This window comes from Rhodofomes roseus, assembly GCF_022264815.1.
Source record: "Rhodofomes roseus strain CIRM-BRFM 1785 chromosome Unknown C8Q71scaffold_21, whole genome shotgun sequence".
NCBI lineage: Eukaryota > Fungi > Basidiomycota > Agaricomycetes > Polyporales > Fomitopsidaceae > Rhodofomes > Rhodofomes roseus.
The window spans coordinates 494,168-513,738 of NW_025952977.1; the positions used below are offsets into that span (position 1 = coordinate 494,168).

A 19,571-nucleotide genomic window follows, 5' to 3' on the forward strand; every position below is an offset into this window, starting at 1 on the left:
GCGACTTGGGGAACTCGGACGTGAGTGGGCGCGTTCGTCAGAGTCGGTCAAGGGCAAACGCATGCGCATGCTGCTCTGGTGTACGCGGCCGCGACAGGTCTACAGCAACTGCAAGTCAGTCTCGGCAGAGCAGAATACCGGGAGAAGGGGACGTACCACCGTCGCGGCGTTGCACAGATGCAGCGTATGAGTGTCGAAGGAGGGGCGCAGGCGGTGTAGTACCAGTACCCGGGGTGGATACCTATATATGGTGGCGGCGCCGGGGCGAGGGCAGGGTCCCCTGTCAAGCCCTTCATTTTGGTCTTACCGCACACGTAAACACGCCCCCCTGCAAGCATCGCAAGGATCGGTACGTTGTGACGTTGCTTCATATTGAATGAACAGAAGAGACGCAGGCGTCAGGAATGCAGCTGTGGTGGTACAAGGTGTGACTGCTTCAGACACATTGATTTCTGCTCGTTACATCTCATAGCTTCCCTGCACCCTCGACGCCCCACCCCTTCTCGTCTTCACCGAAGATCTCCGCAAACGCGCCGCCAATCTCGCCGAGCATGTCCTGCGTGACGACCCCCCTGCCCTTCTTCGAGAACGCGCGCCGCGAGGCCGCGCGCGTCACCATAGAGCCGCCGACGGCCGCGAGCAATGGCAGACGCGACAGCGGGAGGGTTTTGTCGCTGAGTGCGCGAGTTTTGTGTGAGTGGATGAGTGGATGAACAGCGCGGAGGAGAGTGGGACGTACCCAAATGCGCCGGTCTCGTAGCACTTGCCCCAGGCGAGCATCGTCCCGACGCTCCCGCTGAGGATGTCGCCCTGTCCGCCGCACCGCTTGTATCCGCCCGGTGTATCGACGACGACTTGTTCCTCTGTTGACTGGGAGCCGGAGAGCTACGAGCATGGCCGTCAGCATCACAGAGCCCGTGGCCATTGTGGGAGAATCATGGACTCACTGTGCTCCCAGTGTCGGTCGCGATGATGTCTTCTTTGTTCTTCTGCAGGATGGTTACACCGCCTAGCACGCGCGAGATTCGCATGGCGTGTTCATCTGGTGGGCTCTTTGGGTCCACGCCCTGTGGCATTCAAAGCATCGTTGGTAAGGCTCTCGTGAAGGAAACGAGGACTACAGGAAACTCTCACAGCGTTATCACTCAGCCGCTTGAATTCCATGACGTTTGGCGTGAGGACAACCTTGCGGTAGCCTTTGATGAGGCTCAGGTCTTGGCCGATCATCCACAGTGCGTCTGCATCCAAGACGACATACATATCCTGTAGTCCCCATACGTCAGGTCGACGACCTCAGGACTGGTTGCGGTACCATTCACGTACCTGTTCCTTCGCGATGTTCAGCGCCATCTTTGCGAAATTTTGCATGTAGTCCTCCCTTCCCAGCCCCGGCCCGATGACAAGTACATGAAGGCGCTCCAACAGTGAGGACAGAATAGGCTTCACTTCGGTGGGCGATCTTCGTGGTCCGTTGGACCCGACGCGCGGTGATGGTTAGTCCCTTGCTCAGTGATAAGCAGCTGCAAGATACTCACTGGTCCTCACGAAGGATAGGGTGGACGATGAGGTCTGGAGAGTAGGACTTGATTGCACCGGCGGCCGTAGGTGAGCAGATTACGTGCGAGAGGTCCGCGCCGATACGGAGAGCTGAGATGGATGCGAAGAACGGTGCGCCGGTGTAGCTAGGCTGAAGTCAGTCTCAGGAACCGTATTGGGAGATCTGCGACGTACTCGAGTGCGCCTCCCAGGACGCCGACTCTGCCAGACTGACCCTTGTGCAGCGAGCCGTTGAGTGGCGGGATGATCTGCCTGATTTCGTTGAAGAGCTGGCGAGGAACAGGCATCTTGTTGTCGTTATATCGGTCGTAAGTCGTGAATCTAAGTTGAGGGCGGCGTGTAGGAAAGGTCGGCAACGATCGCTGGGCTTTGTACGAGGTGGGTGTGGAGGGAGACCCGCCCAGTGACGTCGAGGTTATGGGCGCTTCCCCGGCTTACATACTCTCGGCGCCGGAATTATCACAGCAACTTGCAAGCAACTTGCATATGTCGAGCTAAGTACGATTGTCCGGGGTTGGCATTTAGCGGAGTCGACTGCGCCGATGCAGACTGCGAGCAGGAGGTTGCACACCGAAAGCGCGGGGGCTGCGGACAAGTCGCGAGTCGATGTTTGGGTCGATCAGGCACTTAGACGCGGCTTTGTCCGAGGCGTAGATCCATCGGCCATATCCATGTTCGTCGTTCGGCGGCGCTCGCAGCCTCGTTCGAACTGCACGTTGGGCGTGATTTTCGGCGGAAGATTACTATAGGATAGTCGAGCTTTCCAACAGGTATCCATTAGATATCCGCCGGCGGGCTTTCCCAGGGCTTTCCGCCCAGTACCAATCGTTTATTCACTGTCAGGTTACGTAAAGCGGTCGCGGGCCCGTGACCGCATCCGTCGCGCCGCGCCGCGCATACAGCCACTATCTCTGAGTGCGCGCAATGCGCATACAATTGTAACCTGTACCACGACGTCGAAAGTCTGAGTCGCGACTTCGCGCAGCCCTCCCGTCGCCCTCAAGATATCCTCTCCAACAATGTCGACAGTGACCCGCGACCATTCGACCATACAAAAAACGCCGCAGGTGCAGCTAAGGCCCTTCGCCGGTCGTAGTGGGATCAGAGCAGCAGGCGTTGGTCTACACACATGTCCATGCAGCGTGTGTCGCGCGAACCCACGTAGCGATCTTCAAACCCGACGAAATATTTTAAAGCACAAAAAGAAGGACGAACAGCGCAAGTACACAGCTCGCCTCCTCGAAGCTCACAGAGAGACTGAGGAGCGCGAGGCTCTTGCATGTACGACCTCAAAAAAAGCGCAAGGCTTGAAGCTTACCGAGATGGTCACTGACTCGGAGAATGGAGCCAATGCACAGGCTGAGGTATGGGATGAGCGTGGAAGCACTGTGTTCGGCCAGAACTGATGCGACTACTACAGGAATCCCGTGCGCATATAGCTCGGAGGCAGGACGACGACTTAACTGTTGCTCGAGCTCCAGTAGCAGACTTGCACTCTCCATTTCCAACATCCCGGTGAGTACATGTGCCTGTCATTGGCCGAGGCAATACCTTGACTTGTACCACTCAGTCAAAGCTCGGTCTTGAGCTATGTTGATCAATACATGGCCGTGCCATACTCGGATTTGCGGGGTAAGCACGCCCATAAGTCCAGTGAACCTTGTACTAACTCAGGTATGTTCCTCTCAGCTCATGTGCATGAACATGCAACGCCCATCCGATACGCGCACTCGAACGCGAGCGATTCGGAGGCTGCACTGGCAAACAAAGGCGAGCAAGTTCGTGTCGTTCGACTCTCCTGACTCAGGAGAGTCGGACGGTACCGCTTCTGCGCGGTTTCGCGTACTACTTGCTCGTCTTGGGCTGCCACTGAGGAGAAAGAAGAGTCCCTCGACCCGTACTGCGGAGACGATTGAAAACCAGCTCAGCGTCGTGCAGGACATGTACCTCAGGCCGAGCGGTTCGACAAATGAATATTTATGGGTTCGTGTCGACCTACATCTATGACGCTATAATGCAGACGACGGATGGTACATGCGACCGTCTAAGACCCACACCCAAGGCCACGCACAGCACCGGATATCAGGTGGAAAGCAAGTGATGTTAGTACAGATGTAAGTATGCGAGTATGCTAAGTAGGATGGATCCGATCAGACGACGAAAGGACGGAGGGGGCAGATGAGCAGGTACGAGCAGCAAGACAATCATGCTTTGGGCTTGCGCCCGTACTTGCGCCTGTACTTGCTGTCGATGCTCTCGAGGTAATAGCCACCCGGCCAGATGTTGTCGAGCGAGCCCTCGGGGACGTACGAACCCGCGTTGTGGTTCTTCTCCCGGAGCTGCGCATGTCGCAGTTAGTACTCCGCTCTTAAGACAGCGAGGAAAGTCGACTCACAGTAAGAGCATCAACGTATGCCTGGCACGGCACGACCTTCATACTCTCCAGCCTGTTGAGGAGGTCCATCTTCTCCCGGATGGTGGTCGTGTCGCCCTTCACGTTGATAGTGAAGAAGCTGCTCGCGAGACCACTGCCGAACGCGAACATGCTGATGCGCTTGCCCTTGATCGCAGCAGGCTCGACGCTCGCGAGGAGCGACGCAAGACCGCCGTACAGCGACGCGGTGTACATGTTGCCGCACCGCCGTGCGCAGCGCATGCCATGCTCGACCGTGCCGTCGAACTCCTTCTTTGCGACACCAATGAAGGTCTTCTCGAGCGCCTTGTCTGTGAGCGACTCCTTGTAGGGCTGCGCGAGGATCGCCTCGGGGTTCGGGACGTTGGCGTACTTCGGCGACTTGGGGTTGGCCATGAAGTCGTTCCAGACCTTGGCGCTGCCTGTCAGACGCGAGAGATGCTAACCAGCTCGTGAGCACTCACCAGACGTGCGTGCGCCTTCTGGACCATCTTGCCGTACGGGCTGTGGAAAACAGGGAAGTCGACATCGTCGAGCGAGAACGCTGCAAGCGAAGTCGCCGCATCGCCATTGCCGTTCAGGCTCGCAACCTTCTTCGCCTTGGCGTGTTTCCGGCGGTACGCAGTGTAGGCAGCATCGATAGCAGAGACGTAGGCGGTGATAGAGAGGGGGCCGTCAACCTCGGGGTACTCGGACCCGAGCTTGGGCTTGTAGAAGTCGTAGGTGTTGGCCATGTGCGTGCCATGGGTCGCTGATCAACAAGCAAGGAAATCAGCAAACCAGGCCCAAGACGTCACAGATAAGGGGTGTGAAAACGCATGTTGTGTTAAACATACACGGGTGCGTCATCGCGAGACGGGAGGGAATAGACGCGATCGGGCGAAGCCACAGGCTAAAAGGCAAAGACATGATACTCACGCTCAAAGACCAACGGGGCGTTGGGGCCAATCAGCATGGCAAATGCACCCGCACCGCCAGTTGGCCGGCCGCTGCCCTCGGCATAGATGGCGATATCGCCGCCCACGACGATCGCGTTCCGGCCGTCCCAAGACGAGGACTCGACCCAGTTGATGGCGTTGAACAGGGCCGCGGTGGAGCCATAGCACGCGTTTTTCGAGTCGACGCCCTCGACGTCAGTGTTGCCTGCCTCGGCGAAGAGGTCCATGAGGACCGTCTTGGTCGCCTTGGACTTGTCAATAATGGTCTCCGTGCCGACGTCGATGCGGCCAATGGACACGGGATCGATGTTGTACTTCTCGAGCAGGTTAACGACGGCTTATTGCAATACGAAGTCAGGGCACGCGTTGGCAGCAAACACGGAATATGCTCACCAGTGAGGGCGAACGAGTTGATGTCCTCCCGGTCGTCGCAACACGCCATGAACTTCTGGCCGAGACCAATGGTGTACTTGCCCTTCGAGACACCGTCAAACTCCTCGAGCTCCTCCTCCGAGATGCACTGTATGCGACCTGCTCAGAATTACGCGTTGTGTAGTCCACTGCCCTCCACTCACCCTCTGCGGGAAGTACATCTCCATGGCGAGGAGACCGACGTCCTTGGGACGGGTGGGTGCCTCGACGTCCTGTTGGGCGCGCGCAGAGCCGTTGAGAGGGATGGTCATGGTGAGGGGTGGGATGTCTACGAAGGGATACGACCTGGGCTGGAGGGTGTGCAGGGAGGGTGAGGACGAGGGGAGAGAGGACGGCGATAATCAAGTGTTATATAGAATCTGAGGACGAGATGGGTCGACTTTGGGTCGACTGTCGGAAAATATGTTTTTAGCGAATGGAAATGCTGGTGGTACGACCACCGTCTCCTGCCACCCCGTCCGCGCCTCTGATTGGCTGCCCCGCAGCCTCCTCCCTCCTGCCAGACACCATCGCCATGGCCTGACTTTATGCCCTCCAGCGCCCCGGCAGGTCGCTAGCAAGTTCCCGGTGCTACAGAGTACGCAGAGATGGCTCCATGTCGTCGAGCGCCGCGGCGCTGCAGCCACCGTCCTGCCCGATCTGGCTAGCAAGCAAGCACGGCTCGCGCTTTTGTCTCGTCCTGCATCCTCCTGCATCCAGCGGCCGTCGAGGAGCTCTGCGCCTCCTTATCTGCAATGGTCTTGTCTCGGTATTGTTATCGCCTGCCACAGATGCGCTGTTAGAGCGAAGTCGCGGAAGTCGCCTGCTCAGGCAGCGTCCAATCCGGTTCACGGGTGCACCGATTTCTCCACACCCCAGACACGCTCGCCTTGTCTCCATCTTGCTCTCACGGAAGGTCTCAGGCACGTAAACTAAGCCGGGCTATGGCTTTTCTCCTGTGACTCTCCTCGCGATAGCATCCTGGGAGCGCGTACAGTCTGATGGCGTACTCGAACACGACTGCTCAGGATGTACGTATGTCAGTTCTATGCGTTCACATGAATGTGCTGAGTCCGGCTCCGGTCGCTTCGCCTGTAGCCTTTCCAATTGTGAGCGAGCGAATCTGTGGAACCGCTGCCTGTAACAGTGCCTGCTTTGGCAGGTCCTGCGCAGGTTCTGTCAGTGCACAGCGGCACGTCCACGGTCCAGACGCGGCCCTACCCTCCAGATCTCAGAGGCGAACACAGAAGTATGGGTGATTACGTCCACTCAACTTGGCGCAACTGCTAAGGACCCCCATTTATTGGTGGGGAGGCCTGATCCCGCCGCCCGAGATTTTGGCATTTTTGTCCGGACGTAGACGTCCAAATTTGTCCGGATTAAATCAGGCCTCAGGGAGGATTGTCCGCTGCTGTCCGGACTGTGCATCAGGCCTTGGTACGAGCGAATCGGTGTCCGGATTGCAAGATCAGGCCTCGTCAGCCATGTAACTCATGGTAAATAGAAATGGTCGGGCAAGTGAGCACCAACGGTGCACGGATGGGGTGGCTACTGGTCGATGATCATGCCAGCAGTCGTATTCGTCGCGCACAACGTGCTATGGCTGCTCGGCATTCGACGTCAGGGAAGTCATGATGCCGACCTTGCGCATGCAGCGGACGTGTAGGTCAGCTTCAGGTTGTGCCGCGACAGGTTGCGACGCTACATGGACGGTTGAGGTGTCCGGACAGGATCAGGCCTCGCGGGGCTGGAGGAACCATGTCCGGATACTGGCTCAGGCATCCGCCCTCATGAACGTCGATTTTGTCCGGATTACATCAGGCATACCCCCCTCAAAATGGTCTGGTTTTGTCCGGATTGGGATCAGGCCTCTCCCCCAATTAATAGGGGTCCTAACTGCTATCGCGGTTGTTGCTGCTTTGGCCCAGACTTGTAGACTTCCTTTCTGGAGCTGCGGCCAGGCATTATCCGGCCTTAAGGCGGTCTGTGCAATCGATGTCTCCCACCCACGTCGACATGCATCCTGCGCACATCCGCCAATTCTGCCTGTCTATCAACATCTACGTCTCATGCGCGGCAAAGCAATTCGAGATCCTGTTGAACGGGGAACTCTGCGATGCATTGCACACGTCAACTGATGGTATACTTCTCGTAAGCTTCGCGACCGCCAAGCCTCCGCTCATCCACGAGTTCATACTAATAGTAATAGAGAGGCAGGCAGGGAGGGCTGATCGGCGTGTAAAATACAAACAGTGTAAGTACTTTTCGCATGAACATGACAACAAAGGACTATGACATGTATGCAAGGTCGTATTCGAGGATCGCAGACTGGTTGCGAGCTGGGGCGTACTGAAGGACGTCGCCGGTCCACGCGCGTGTCGATCCTGCCAAGGCAACGTGTCTCATATCTGTCGGTGAGTACCTCATATTTTTGTTCCTGTGATGCTGATTGAAAATGCATCCATCATCGGTCTACACAGCTCAAAAGCCGCAGAATGTAGGTCCGGTGTACTAACGATGAGGCACTCGGTCAACTTGCCGCACGAAGTCGTACCATCCTGTTATCAAGCTTGCGCGGTGAAACCGCTGCGGGGTGGTCTACATGTTGATGCGTTGATTGAAGCGTCTTGGTGCGATGTGTTTAGGCGTGGTATAATTAGCGGGCCGAGTGCTAACGGAACATTGTACTACGTAAGACACTCAGGCTGAAGCCCGCATAACACACAATGATGAACATCGTCGATGTCGTGGACACCGAGTTAGCATGTAACATAACCTGTCGACGATGTTGCGCGAAGAGGCTCACGGGATGTTTTGAGAAGAGAAGGAGGAGGAGCTGAGGAGGAGGAGATACTCTCAGCCACCCGCGGGCCGGCGCTCAAGCGCTCATGGACTGTGGCGCAGCTGTAGGAGGACCTACCGACATGGTTCTGACTTGATTCTGTCTGTCTTCATCATTACTGCACTGCCCGCGTGCCTCTGGGGAAGCATATCTATACTCTTTCTGCGAACGGCCTTGCTACGACTCTGAACGATCATCACGATAGGCGCATTTGCACCTCATGCCGGACCCGGAGCCACCTCAAGCTGAAGGGGCGAAGACCGGTCACGATGACCTGGACGATGCATTGGACAGCATGCACATAGGTGAGGGAGGCTCTGCTGTACACCACATCGACACAGAACCCAACCCATGGAGCGACCCTACGTCCCCTCAACCTGACGTGGACTCGTTCGAGCGTACGCTGCACACGCCCGATCCCGCATCCTTGGATCCTACGGCCACGCAGGGCTTCGTCTCAGGAGAGATCACAGAGCCGCATCCGCACGCGAGCGAGGAAATTCTACTGGAGTTTGACCCTCTGGCCAGCTCGGAGGAGAAGGCTGCGCGTGAGGCATGGGAGAGCTCCGAGGCACATCCACCACCACAGCCTCCGCCGAAGGACGAGACGTCGTCCGCGGGTGCTGCCTCAGAGCAGGCTGCGGAAGGCACCTCGTCCGACCAGCCAGGTGCCTCCACGGCGGACTCACCATCCGCAGCCGCAACCGCCTTCCCTTCGCTCGCAGCTCTCGCGCGCACCTTCTCCATCCCGCTCGGCGGACGCACTCAACGTCCGCGATCCCTCGAGACAGCTACTGCCGTACCCTCCCCTGCTACCCTTTCCTCATTCGCTCAGCAGCAATCAGCACCACCGGCGCGCACGATGATGGTCGACCCCGAGAACTCGAGTGCCACGGAGGTCAGCGGGGGCAGTGGCCGGAGCACGCCTGGGAGTCGGGATCCGGGGCGGGACAGAGGGAAGGCAGTCGACAGAGACAAACCGCCCTTTGACTTCCAGACGTTCCTGGACCAGATGAAAGTGAAGGGCGCGGAGCCGGTGGCGAAGTTTCTGCGGTCGTATGTCAGTGTCACTACTTCTTTCTGTATAGTTGTTGATTATATAGGATGTATGCGTGCGTTTGATATCGTAGATTCCTCAGCAACTTTGCGAAGAGGACATTCACGGTCACTGATCAAGTAAAGTTGATCAACGATTTCCTCGGTGTAAGCAATCTTTACTGTCTATCTCCGATATCGTTCAAGGCCCAACATTGCATATTTTACGTAGTTCATCGCTGAGCGAATGCGGGAAACGGATGTGTGGAAGAATGCTTCGGATGCCGAATTCGACAACGCAATGGAGGGCATGGAGAAGCTCGTCATGAACCGACTCTATGACTTGTACGTGACCACTCGATCTTGAACCATACATGAGGCTGAGTATCTCCTCATTACAGCACTTTTACTCCTGCGGTGGTCCGGATGATCCCTCCTCGACCGGTGACAGTAGACGATCTGGAGCGTGATCGGGTACTGTCACAACGAATAGCGTTGTTCAAGTGGATCGAACCCCAACATTTGGACGTCCCTGAGGGCGAAGGTAGCGAGGGCTTCATGATGTTTGCTCAGCAAGGTCGGTCCCACTCACCTAGAATTCGTGACACGGGAACGTTCGCTGACGTGTCTACTCTGAACACAGAGCTGCTCAAAGTCAATCACTACAAGGCACCCAGGGACAAACTCATCTGCATCTTGAACAGCTGCAAGGTCATCTTTGGTCCGGTTCCCGTCCACTCGTCCGCGGCCTCTCTGACTGACTGTCGTTCCCTTGTCCCCCATTAACTCGATAGGATTGCTCAGACACCTTCACAAAGAGGAGGGTGCCGATACTTTCGTACCAATACTAATCTACGTCGTCTTGAAGGCGAATCCACCTAATCTCTTGTCAAATGTGGAGTAAGCAGCAGAAATGGGTTTCGAGTTGGTCTCACAATTAATGACACGCAGGTTCATCAACCGCTTCCGCAATCCTGCAAAGCTGCAAAGTGAAGCAGGTTACTATCTCTCTAGTCTCGTGAGTGTAGTCGCCTTCTATTGATAAGGCTGGTATACCAACGACTTCTAGATGGGCGCAGTATCATTCGTCGAGACAATGGATCATACATCACTATCGAACATCACGCAGGAGGAGTTCGAGAAGTATGTACATTTCGTTATGACCAGTTTGCATGTCTAACATGCCTTCAGGAACGTCGAGCTGTGTATCCAGTCCCTACCGGCCAGCGGAACTGCTACACCAGAGTCATCTACACCATCGTCGGGCATCTCAAGAGCCTCCACACCCTCGCGACCATCCCCCCACTTAGGCGAGGAGTCTGCGCAGCCGCTTGCTCTCCCGACACCTGCGCAGGTGCTGAGCGAAGACGCCCGTCGACTACTGCAGAAGACCGGAGACACGCTCTCCAAGCCGCTGAACGCCATCAGCCGCATCTTCAACGAAGTGCTCGACAACGCCGAGGAGTCCTTTTCGACCCTCCCCTCTCCTTTCAACCCCGAGACAACGCGCGATCAGGGGCAATATCAGCAGCAGCAGCTGGAGCAAGACCAGCAGCTCGCGCAGCACCTCGGGTTCGCGGTCCCGCAGACGCCCTTTGGCGCAGGGGATGGCGGGCAGCAAGTCGGCGGGTACAGCACACCCATGCAGACGCCTTACAAGCAGCGCGTACGAAGAGTCCCTTCGCCGCTCTCAACAGGCCAGTCTCCAGGATCGTATACCCTCGGCTCGCCTTCGGGCATCGACACCCCCTCACGACCACCCCGCGGGCCCGCTCCGATGTCACCCTCGATGGCGCCTCCACGCAGCGCCTCCGCCATCCACTCGCGGCCGGGCTCCGCGGACCTACGGCCACAATCAGCGCACATCTCGCGGACGCCCACGCCGAGCTTGGACCTGGCCGGCTTGCAGGACGAGATCGACCGCGCGCACGAGAGGGCGGCGGTCGCGGCGCGGGAGACGTTGAAGCAGATATTCCCCACGTCGGACCCGGAAATAATGGACTGGGTTCTGGAGGCTAATGAAGGCGACCTTGGGAAGAGTATTGAAGCACTCTTGGAGATGAATAGCGGGAGTTAGATGCAAGACGGGTTTCATATGTGTTGACGATCATTATGGAATTGATTTTTTCAGAAAACACGTATAACACATCGCTGATTCCTAGCTCTGGCCCGGGGGGACTAGGACACACTTCTATATACGATTGAGACGAATCAGGATCAAGTTACACGTCGCTTTCTAGTCCGGTTTCGACTCAGAAAGCATTCTGCCCTGAACGGTATGATCGGAACATGTCCATGGGTAGCATCAATACCGTGCCCTAGGACGCTTCGCGTGCTGTTGCTTTTCACGATACATGATAATCCATCCTGTCACAGGCTCTGATGCGAATCATCAGAGACTATCGAAAGCTACCTTCATGAGAGCAAAACGTCAGTGCACCACTATGTGACAGTAACCGATTTCTCACTTTGGCGATCACTTCTTGGACTTTGGAGGCAATGGAGTCACAGAAAGTGATACAAGAGCGCGACGGGGGATAACATTGCGAAGAACCACAACCGTCTTGAATCATAGCAGAAATATGGGACATGGCTGTGTACTCCTTAATCGTCTGCGGTGACGGGCGTTGGTGCATGCGTTCAACAGCGTCGGAAATCGCTCGGAGAACCCATCCCGTCGGCTGCCCATTCACATAGTGGTGACAGCTGTTGCAATGAATGCTCTTTCTTGCGGCGTCATCGAGCCAGGCGGTCGTCTGTGAGCCGATGGCAATGATGGCGTCCCTGCAACTGGCATGATAGGTCAGGAGACGGTAGTAGAGCCGGGTCGATATGTCCTCCAAGGCCGGTGTGTACGCGGCTTCGATATGCTCAATCGTTTTGGACAGCAGCGCATCCGCAGCATTTCTCGCCTCCGCCGTCCAGCCGTAAGAAGATGCAAGAACGTATGCTCGGAAAGGGTCGAGTGGGATGTAGCGTGGCCAAAGGAGCTTCATGAACCATATGGCCTTCTCCACCCTATACTTCCGTGCTGCACCCGCTAAGAGGGCTATGAAAGTAAAATCGTCCGCTGGTATATCCAAGGTGGCCGTGGGGTGGCAGAGATGCAGTAGACCTGCAAGCGTCCTACTATCCTCCTCCACCGAGACGTGTTGATCTCCGCAGCCCTCCTTCACGTTCGTGTCCAATGTCGCACGAGCGGGAAGTCTGTCCGCGAGCCCAGGAGCAACCATTGAGATGAATGTCGCTTGCACGCGGAAGCAGACATTGTCCGAAGTCGTGATGACTACGTCGGCTTCAGGAGAATCGAATGGCGGCGGAGCACCCGAGACGGGCCCTGGCGGAGCCAGCAAGGCCCGTGGCGAAGCCAGGATTCCGCGTTTCCCGCGTTTCTTCTCTTTCTTAGATTTCCTGCCATGCGCATGCGCCGTGCAGAACTCGAGCTCCTGCCACTGGCCTCGTCGTCTGTAGTACTGCAGCAACCTATGGAAGCACCCTGCTGGTACTTTGTCGAGCTCCTCCACATATACCATCCCCTGCTTGAATATTGATTGCGAATGGGCTTGCTCAGCAGCAGACTTGGCCATCTCTTCGAAGTTCAGGCGGCAAGCGATTGCGAAGACGCGCAGCGGCTCGCGAATTACGAAGGCCTGCAACTTCCGCTCGCCGAACTGGGTGGCCTTGGCAACCTCGTACTTCATCGCTGCTTCTAACACGCTACGTACAGCGTCGAGATCGTCGAGAATGGGATCGCCGAAAGGGTAGCAGGCATCCAACAATCCACGTATGGTCTTGCCATCCTCCGTCAGATCGACGACCGCCGGAGGGAAGGCAGTGAGCTGATCGGCCGCTGGAACCGGAGATTTGGAGGGCTGGGGAAGGCTGAACATGTCTGCAAAGACAGGCGACGCCATCGTCAGGATGTTACGATGGACCCTATACGAGATGTTGTCGCAAGAGCGGAAGATCACGTCGCCATCTGTTCGGTCATAGGGTGCTTTGAACTGGGGTAGATCTGCGCAGTCGGTCGTCATGTTCGGACTGCTCGCGTCGTCGATCGTCTTATTGGAACTGCTCGCGTCGTCGCCGTCGACCATGCTGAGCTAAGATAGAAAGCACGATCTATGTACATCATCAAACAAAGCTTAGTCTCCGGAGAACCGTCATGGAACTCACCTGGTGGAACGGTAGGCGCGATGGTCGAGGGTCGATAAACGACCTTGCAGGTGAGTGTTCGGGAGTTGAACGTTTGAACGAGCACAGCGGCGGCAGCGTCACCCTTATCACTGATCAACGTACGGATTTGGTAGGAGGGAGAAGTGACAGAACTTAAGTTAGTCGAAGCTACGTAAAACTTACGACATGGTGGAGGTTTCTGGTTTACATATGAACTGAACACATACAATAGGGTCCAGCAACTACCACGACATTTACAGACGCGTCGCACTCTGCACGATCGTATGGGGGCCGCAACTCTAGGGTGCGCACCTTGGCCGTGTACGTCTCTTCGTCCGTCACGCGGCGTCATCATGCAGGTTCGAAAAGTGAGGCCGCGTAGTGGCCTGAGGAGGCGCGTCAGTTCTACACATAGTTGCCCATAGTTAAGCACGCACATATACTCGTCTGCAGCTTGAGCTGAATTAGAACACTACAGTACGATGAGAGCGTAGACTGTCAGTGTGCGTGACTGGCCGGGAGAAACGCTCTCGGACGTCGAAGCGCTCGCGAATCACACCAGCAGGGCGTTTATGCAGTGCCGCAACCGCATTTGGCAGGTATCGATGCCGCAGAAAACAATGCAGGAGCAAGAGTTGGGCGGCCCGTTCATGGAAATCTGCGTAGTACGCATACACGAGATGAAGCAGAATAGCTTGCTTCGCATACAATGTGGGTACAAACACTGTGGCTTCTTAATCTCCCCTAGGCAGACCTTAAAGAAGACCTCTTGGACGGACAGGGGGGGGCGGTCTTCTAAGGGTGGCTTCTACTTAGCCAATGATTGACCTTCGCAACCTCCATTGTCAGCCACCTCCAGCCCCAGTGGCCAGGCTTCAAGCTTGTCAGAGGCTGCGATAATAAGTCAGCCATCGTTTCAGTCCGAAAATTCACCCGGTTGTGCTGTTGTCGTTCTTGCGAGATATCCAAACACCTGAGTCATGGCTCAGCATAAGACTCCTCGAGCGAACGACAACACACTTAACTTCTGTGATAACCCCACATGCATGATATGGAAAGGGGCAGCGGATTTCAGCAGATGTAAAGGCTGCAACATCGGCGAATACTGTGTGAGCATAGTTCCCGCTCGTGTAAGCGTAACTGGGGTCCGTGCTCATAGACATTCAGTCAAAAGAATGCCAAAAGCAGGCCTGGCCGTCGCATCGAACCTCTTGTCAAAAGTCACAGACCGACAGGCGCATGCTCAACGATAAGCAGCGCGAGCTCTGGGACGACCTCCAGCGCTGGGCAGCGCGTCATCGGACGCCTCTGTACCATGGCATGCTCGCCGCATTCGATCTCGAGCGACGCCCTCAAGCACACGAGACCCACTGGCTAGGCGTGCACCTCAAGTACTTGCCCAAGGGAGCGGCGTGCCCAGATGAACATCTTCAGATCGTCTCGATCAGCGCCGTAGAATGGAAGTCGACCATCAACTCATGCAAGCCATTCGTCAAGCATACGTTCGACGCAATCTTCAAGAAGCGAGTGACACTGGAGCAGCAAACGAGGTCACTCCCGCATGGTGCCACTCGTGGAATCGGCATGGTCGTGCTCTTCGTCAACTTGGAGCCTACCGGAGCCATGGTCATGGAGTTGCCGTATCGCATACAAAGCGGAGACATACCACGACGTGTATACGGCACCGCCGATTGGATTTCACGCTTGAAACAGGACTTGGAGAAAGTTCAGTAGGACGGGCCGCGGCGAGTGCAAGTGCCCGGCGGGCAGCGCGGAGTTGTGATAAAGCTGAGATCAGCAACGTCGTCGCGCTTGCCTATCTATTGCATACCATGGCAATTGATTGTAAATCAAGCAGGCAAACCAATCAATCCCACATACGGGCTAATGTCGAAGTACGAGAGCTACGCATGACTCTTGAATAGAATGTCGGTACTAACCTGGCAACCCGAATCGTGTCGTGAGTCTCAATAACGGAGAGATGTTTTCACAGAGTACATACCGCCGTGATGACTTCTTCGTTAGCCTCAGTGAAAGCAGCCAGCAATCGTACGATGTCGATGTGCGATACGCATTCGACGCAGCTCGAGCAGCTTCCAACCTGGACGCACAACTCCCCGATCAGAATCGCGTCGTCCGAAACAGCTTTGCGCGGACGATCGCGTAGTGCCTTGAAGCGAGCCAAGCAAGTATCGGCCCAGCGCGATGCCGTCGCATTCGTCAGCGTGCGCGAACACAAGCCTCCAGGGCAGTGTCGTGGTACGTCTCCTACGAACGCCCTCGCCCAAGATTTGCGCACCGCTCCATCTGCCGCTGCCGCGCACTTATCGTGGTACTGTAGAAGACGGAAGTAGTGGCCGGCCGAGACGTCCTCCATCACAGGGTCGTACGCTCTTCGGAGGTCTTGGCTAGTCCACGACAGGAGCCGTCTCGCTGCCTCGATCGCTTCGTCCTTCAGACCATACGCAGAAGCGATGAGATACGAACGCAGAGGAGATTCGACGGACAATTCGAGCCACCGTTTCGCGAGAGCAGAGTGTGCTCGTTTTGTGCTGTACTTTGCAGAAGCCCGGAGGCACGATGCGGCCGTCGCGTGATCGTTCATGTCTTGGGTCTCGAGCTGCAGCAACAGTTCTAGCGTCCTACTATCCTCTGGCAGCGACAGGATTGTGGGATCCAACTTGCAACTCTGCTCAGCGTCGTCGTCCGCGCCGAGCGCGGTTGGATCTTGAGACTGGAATACGGCAAAGGTCTCTTGCGATACGCTGAAACAAACAGCGTCCACGCTCCGCAGCGTATGCTGCCCTAGGTTGTCGGTTGCGGCGTCGCGGACCCGATAAACAACGTCCGATTCCTGTTGGGCCTTGAGGTCTTGTTTGGCGTCACGCTGCCGGCAGAACTCAAGGTGATCGACGGAGTAAGTGTTGCTAGCGTGCATAAGCCGGTAATAGCATCCAGTGGGAATGTCCTCCAATTGGGACACATAGACACCGCGTAAATCCCCGATGCTGAGTGGCGCATTCTGCGCTACGAGCTTGCTTGCGACAGCGTGTGCGACACCTTCGAATCCATGCTTGCATGCAACGCAGAATACGGGTAGAGGAGAGGACTCCACGCCTGCCGTCAGCTTGGCCTTCATGAAATCTACAGCCTGCACCATATCGTACTTCAGCGCGGCATGGGTGACATTGCTGATGTGCTGCCAGTCCGTCAGCACATGAATTTGCAGCTGCGGGTCCCGGACTGGATAGCAGATGCGTAGCAGATCCTCCAGTGTACGGGCGTCCTCTTCAACTGGGATAATAGGAGGCGGGCTAGAGGAAGACGTTGTCGATTGAGGTAGACTGAACATGGTCTCAAAGAAGGGCGACGCCAACGTCAAGATCTGGCGATATACGCGGAAGTTGGTGTTATCTGAAGATGACAGGATGACATCCGCATCTGGGCGATTGAACAGGGCTGGGGCTGATTTAGGACCTCCGGCGGTGGAACGAGATGAATCTGAAGCTGCTTCTGCCATCCGGTCGAGTCACGTAATCCACAAAAGCAAGCGTAGCTGGTGGGGAACCTGAGGGACAACCAGATAGTTCAGACAGTTAGGACAATACTCTCAATACTCAAACCGAGGAAACTCACCAGGAGGTTTCGACTCTCGAGGCACTGAATTGCGCACGGCGCTGAGAGCTGTGTAGAGGCGCTACCACACAACTATCGGCGGAAACCGTATAGAAAATGTGAGGGGGGATGGAGAGGATATATCCCGTTAGCGTCGCAGTACTGCGTCTGAGGGTGCGTACTCCATAATGTTCGACCTGTTGAACTGAAGGGCGCAGGACTGAGGAGGCGACTCGAACCGGCCCCCGGGGTCCGGCCACGCCTACATACTCGATCACGTGCTGCAGAGACGCGTCGCGTTTGAACCGGAAGTCGAACTTGGCCCGCCTCGCACCAACCTCTGAGGCTCTCCCGCTGCTCGCCTTTCGTAACTGGCTTCACCGACGTCTCTGTCTACTAATACATAAGACGCTTTAATTGCGTTAGAAACAGCAGTGCCGACTCGTAATCAACACAACTTTCCACTCGCGCGGTAATCGTCCCGAGCAATACGCGCAAGGATGGCGGCGATGCTCGAAACTCCGTCTCGCGTCTGGAGGCGCATCGAGGCAGTGGAAAGCAAGGATATGCCGTCTTTGCCGTCTCTTCCAGCATTCGACGACTCGCAGGACGCGTCCGAGTCCGACACCAACCTGGAACTCAACGATGAATCGCAAGATATCCTGCCGATCCACTCGACGCCAGCATTGTCAACTCACACTCAAACTACCATTCGAGCTCCATCGAGCACTTCAAGCACGGCACGATTTGCATATTCCATCGCATCCCGGTCGTCGAAGTCCGCGTTGTCGGCATCCAGCGCGAGCGCCGTCCGACCACCCCCGGAGGAGAGCTTTGACGTCAGTGATATACCAAGCCTTCCCGATGTACTTGGTGCTCCTGAATACGACGATGACTTGGAGCTACGGAGCAGTGATCAAGAGACGGAGGAGAGCTCTCTACCCAAGTCGCCGCCGCCGCTGGATGCAAGTGCGAGTCAGGGCTTTGACCGTGACCTGGATATTTCGGAGGCCTTGCGGTCTATCAGTCGACCCAACTCGCCTGAGGGCGATGCTGAGCCGACACCGCAGAAGAAATACGACTACTCAGTGAGTCTACGTTCAGAGAAGAAGGTACGTCGCTTGTCGCCATCTCTACCTGGGACGCGCGGGGAGGTTTGCATGCAAACACACCGCATCTCCCTTGTCCATATAATCACGTTTATACATATCGACCATTGTGTCTGTTGAGCTAATTACTTGACATGACAGCCGTCTCCCTTTGACAAGATGCGCAACGTATCCTTGCGTCGTCCACTGTCTCGTACGCGAACACCGTCACTTACTCGAGCCACCCCTTCTCCTTCGTCGCTGTCGTCGACTTCTACACCTCACAGTACCCGTTCAATGACATCGCAGAGGCATGCAACCGCTTCGCCTTCGCCTGCAGCAGTACCTCTTCCCCGGTCAGCAACTGCGTCCCCCGCGCTCATCCCTTTGCCTCCCTCTGCCAATGTGTCGCCTGCTGTTCCCGACACAGGCGTGTCATACATGACGGGAATCGGGGATTCTTCAGATGCGCACGAAGAGTCTCGAGACGATATGGACCTCACGGACACCATGTCACAGGAAATGGAGCTTAGGGATAGCGGGAACGACACGAGGGAACCCACATTCTCCTCAGAGACCTCATCGCAGGCTGCTGAACTCCCAGCGTCGCATTCACCTCGCGGCTTGTCTGTGGCGTTCTCATCGCCCGCGCCATCGGCCATTTTCACACCGACACCTGCCTTCCAGCCGCGGCCACGAGCACGTTTTGCCGCTGCGCTTCCTCTATCTACACCACGCCCAGTGCAATACAACACTCAGGATGCTACCCCACCAGAGCAGGACGATGATGATCTCGCTACACCGTCTGCGCACAAACGCTCGTTCCTACTCTCGGTCATCAACTCCACGGCTCGCCCTCGAATCGGTTATACACCTCATCCCCATCGCGCCGGGAATGGTGTACCAGGCCCTATGACACCGGGTGTGAATCTGCAGGCAGCGTTCGCGGGTGTCACACCACGCCCACGGACACAGGTCCGGCCGCGGCTCTCGTATCCTGTGGCTCAGGCACCCAGTGCACCGTCGGACTCGGGCTCCGCTTCAGGTGCAGAGTCTCTCGGCGACACACAATCCCATTCGCCAATCGCAAGTGGCTCTGAGTCACCTTACGATGGCAACGCCGATCGTGTTTCCATCATCTCGACGGCCTCCTCGCAGGATCTGACGACGCACGCGCGCGCGAATGCTTCGTTCGACCCAGTGATGGGTCTTGGCGAACGTGGACACGGCGTTGGGCGATTCAACGCGGGCAAGCTAAATAATTACCTACATGGCTTGAACCGACGTCTGCAGGAGGAGAACGAAACTCTCGTCTTCCGGCTGAGGACCTACGAGGAGAAGTACGGCAAGGGAGGCATGACCGAGCAGGCATCGGAGGCGGGGACGCCTCAGATATCGGACCGCTCTGTTTCCAGCAGGCGATCAAGCGCAGGGAGGAGGGTCAGCGCAGGACCGAGCCTCGGTCTCGGGGACGTGCCGGAGGAGGTGGCGGAGGG

At 56.5% G+C, this 19,571-nt stretch overlaps 6 protein-coding genes across 6 annotated transcripts; 3 read left to right on the top strand and 3 right to left on the bottom strand.

Annotated features, from left to right (window-relative positions):
• Window positions 1–351: 351 nt before the first annotated feature.
• Window positions 352–2,148, bottom strand: C8Q71DRAFT_840383 (Ribokinase-like protein). The gene is made up of 7 exons (XM_047926518.1): window positions 1,732–2,148; window positions 1,536–1,682; window positions 1,324–1,459; window positions 1,135–1,263; window positions 948–1,067; window positions 740–885; window positions 352–674 (listed from the first exon to the last, which is right to left on the bottom strand). Exons 1-7 carry the CDS (start codon window positions 1,842–1,844, stop codon window positions 467–469), a joined length of 999 nt encoding a protein of 332 aa, XP_047775545.1. The 5' UTR covers window positions 1,845–2,148; the 3' UTR covers window positions 352–466.
• Window positions 2,149–2,472: 324 nt separating this feature from the next.
• Window positions 2,473–3,598, top strand: C8Q71DRAFT_262043 (uncharacterized protein). Its single transcript, XM_047917382.1, has 4 exons — window positions 2,473–2,921; window positions 2,978–3,072; window positions 3,128–3,189; window positions 3,247–3,598. Exons 1-4 carry the CDS (start codon window positions 2,577–2,579, stop codon window positions 3,357–3,359), a joined length of 615 nt encoding a protein of 204 aa, XP_047775546.1. The 5' UTR covers window positions 2,473–2,576; the 3' UTR covers window positions 3,360–3,598.
• Window positions 3,599–3,662: 64 nt separating this feature from the next.
• On the bottom strand, window positions 3,663–5,750 carry C8Q71DRAFT_261765 (hydroxymethylglutaryl-CoA synthase). The gene is made up of 6 exons (XM_047917380.1): window positions 5,484–5,750; window positions 5,302–5,428; window positions 4,889–5,245; window positions 4,435–4,721; window positions 3,953–4,381; window positions 3,663–3,896 (listed from the first exon to the last, which is right to left on the bottom strand). The coding sequence occupies exons 1-6, from the start codon at window positions 5,589–5,591 to the stop codon at window positions 3,762–3,764; spliced, it is 1,443 nt and encodes a 480-aa protein (XP_047775547.1). The 5' UTR covers window positions 5,592–5,750; the 3' UTR covers window positions 3,663–3,761.
• A 1,099-nt stretch (window positions 5,751–6,849) lies between these two features.
• C8Q71DRAFT_261929 (uncharacterized protein) lies at window positions 6,850–7,525 on the top strand. The gene has a single exon (XM_047917381.1). It carries the CDS (start codon window positions 6,951–6,953, stop codon window positions 7,455–7,457), a length of 507 nt encoding a protein of 168 aa, XP_047775548.1. The 5' UTR covers window positions 6,850–6,950; the 3' UTR covers window positions 7,458–7,525.
• A 522-nt stretch (window positions 7,526–8,047) lies between these two features.
• On the top strand, window positions 8,048–11,434 carry C8Q71DRAFT_261629 (uncharacterized protein). The gene is made up of 9 exons (XM_047917379.1): window positions 8,048–9,217; window positions 9,292–9,364; window positions 9,429–9,541; window positions 9,598–9,773; window positions 9,840–9,917; window positions 9,991–10,096; window positions 10,148–10,214; window positions 10,266–10,339; window positions 10,388–11,434. Exons 1-9 carry the CDS (start codon window positions 8,382–8,384, stop codon window positions 11,271–11,273), a joined length of 2,409 nt encoding a protein of 802 aa, XP_047775549.1. The 5' UTR covers window positions 8,048–8,381; the 3' UTR covers window positions 11,274–11,434.
• Window positions 11,435–11,595: 161 nt separating this feature from the next.
• Window positions 11,596–16,892, bottom strand: C8Q71DRAFT_713925 (uncharacterized protein; the record flags this gene model as incomplete). Its single annotated transcript, XM_047920943.1, has 4 exons — window positions 11,596–13,267; window positions 13,930–14,126; window positions 14,875–14,967; window positions 15,387–16,892. The coding sequence occupies 4 exons, from the start codon at window positions 16,890–16,892 to the stop codon at window positions 11,596–11,598; spliced, it is 3,468 nt and encodes a 1,155-aa protein (XP_047775550.1).
• Between the last annotated feature and the right edge of the window lie 2,679 nt (window positions 16,893–19,571).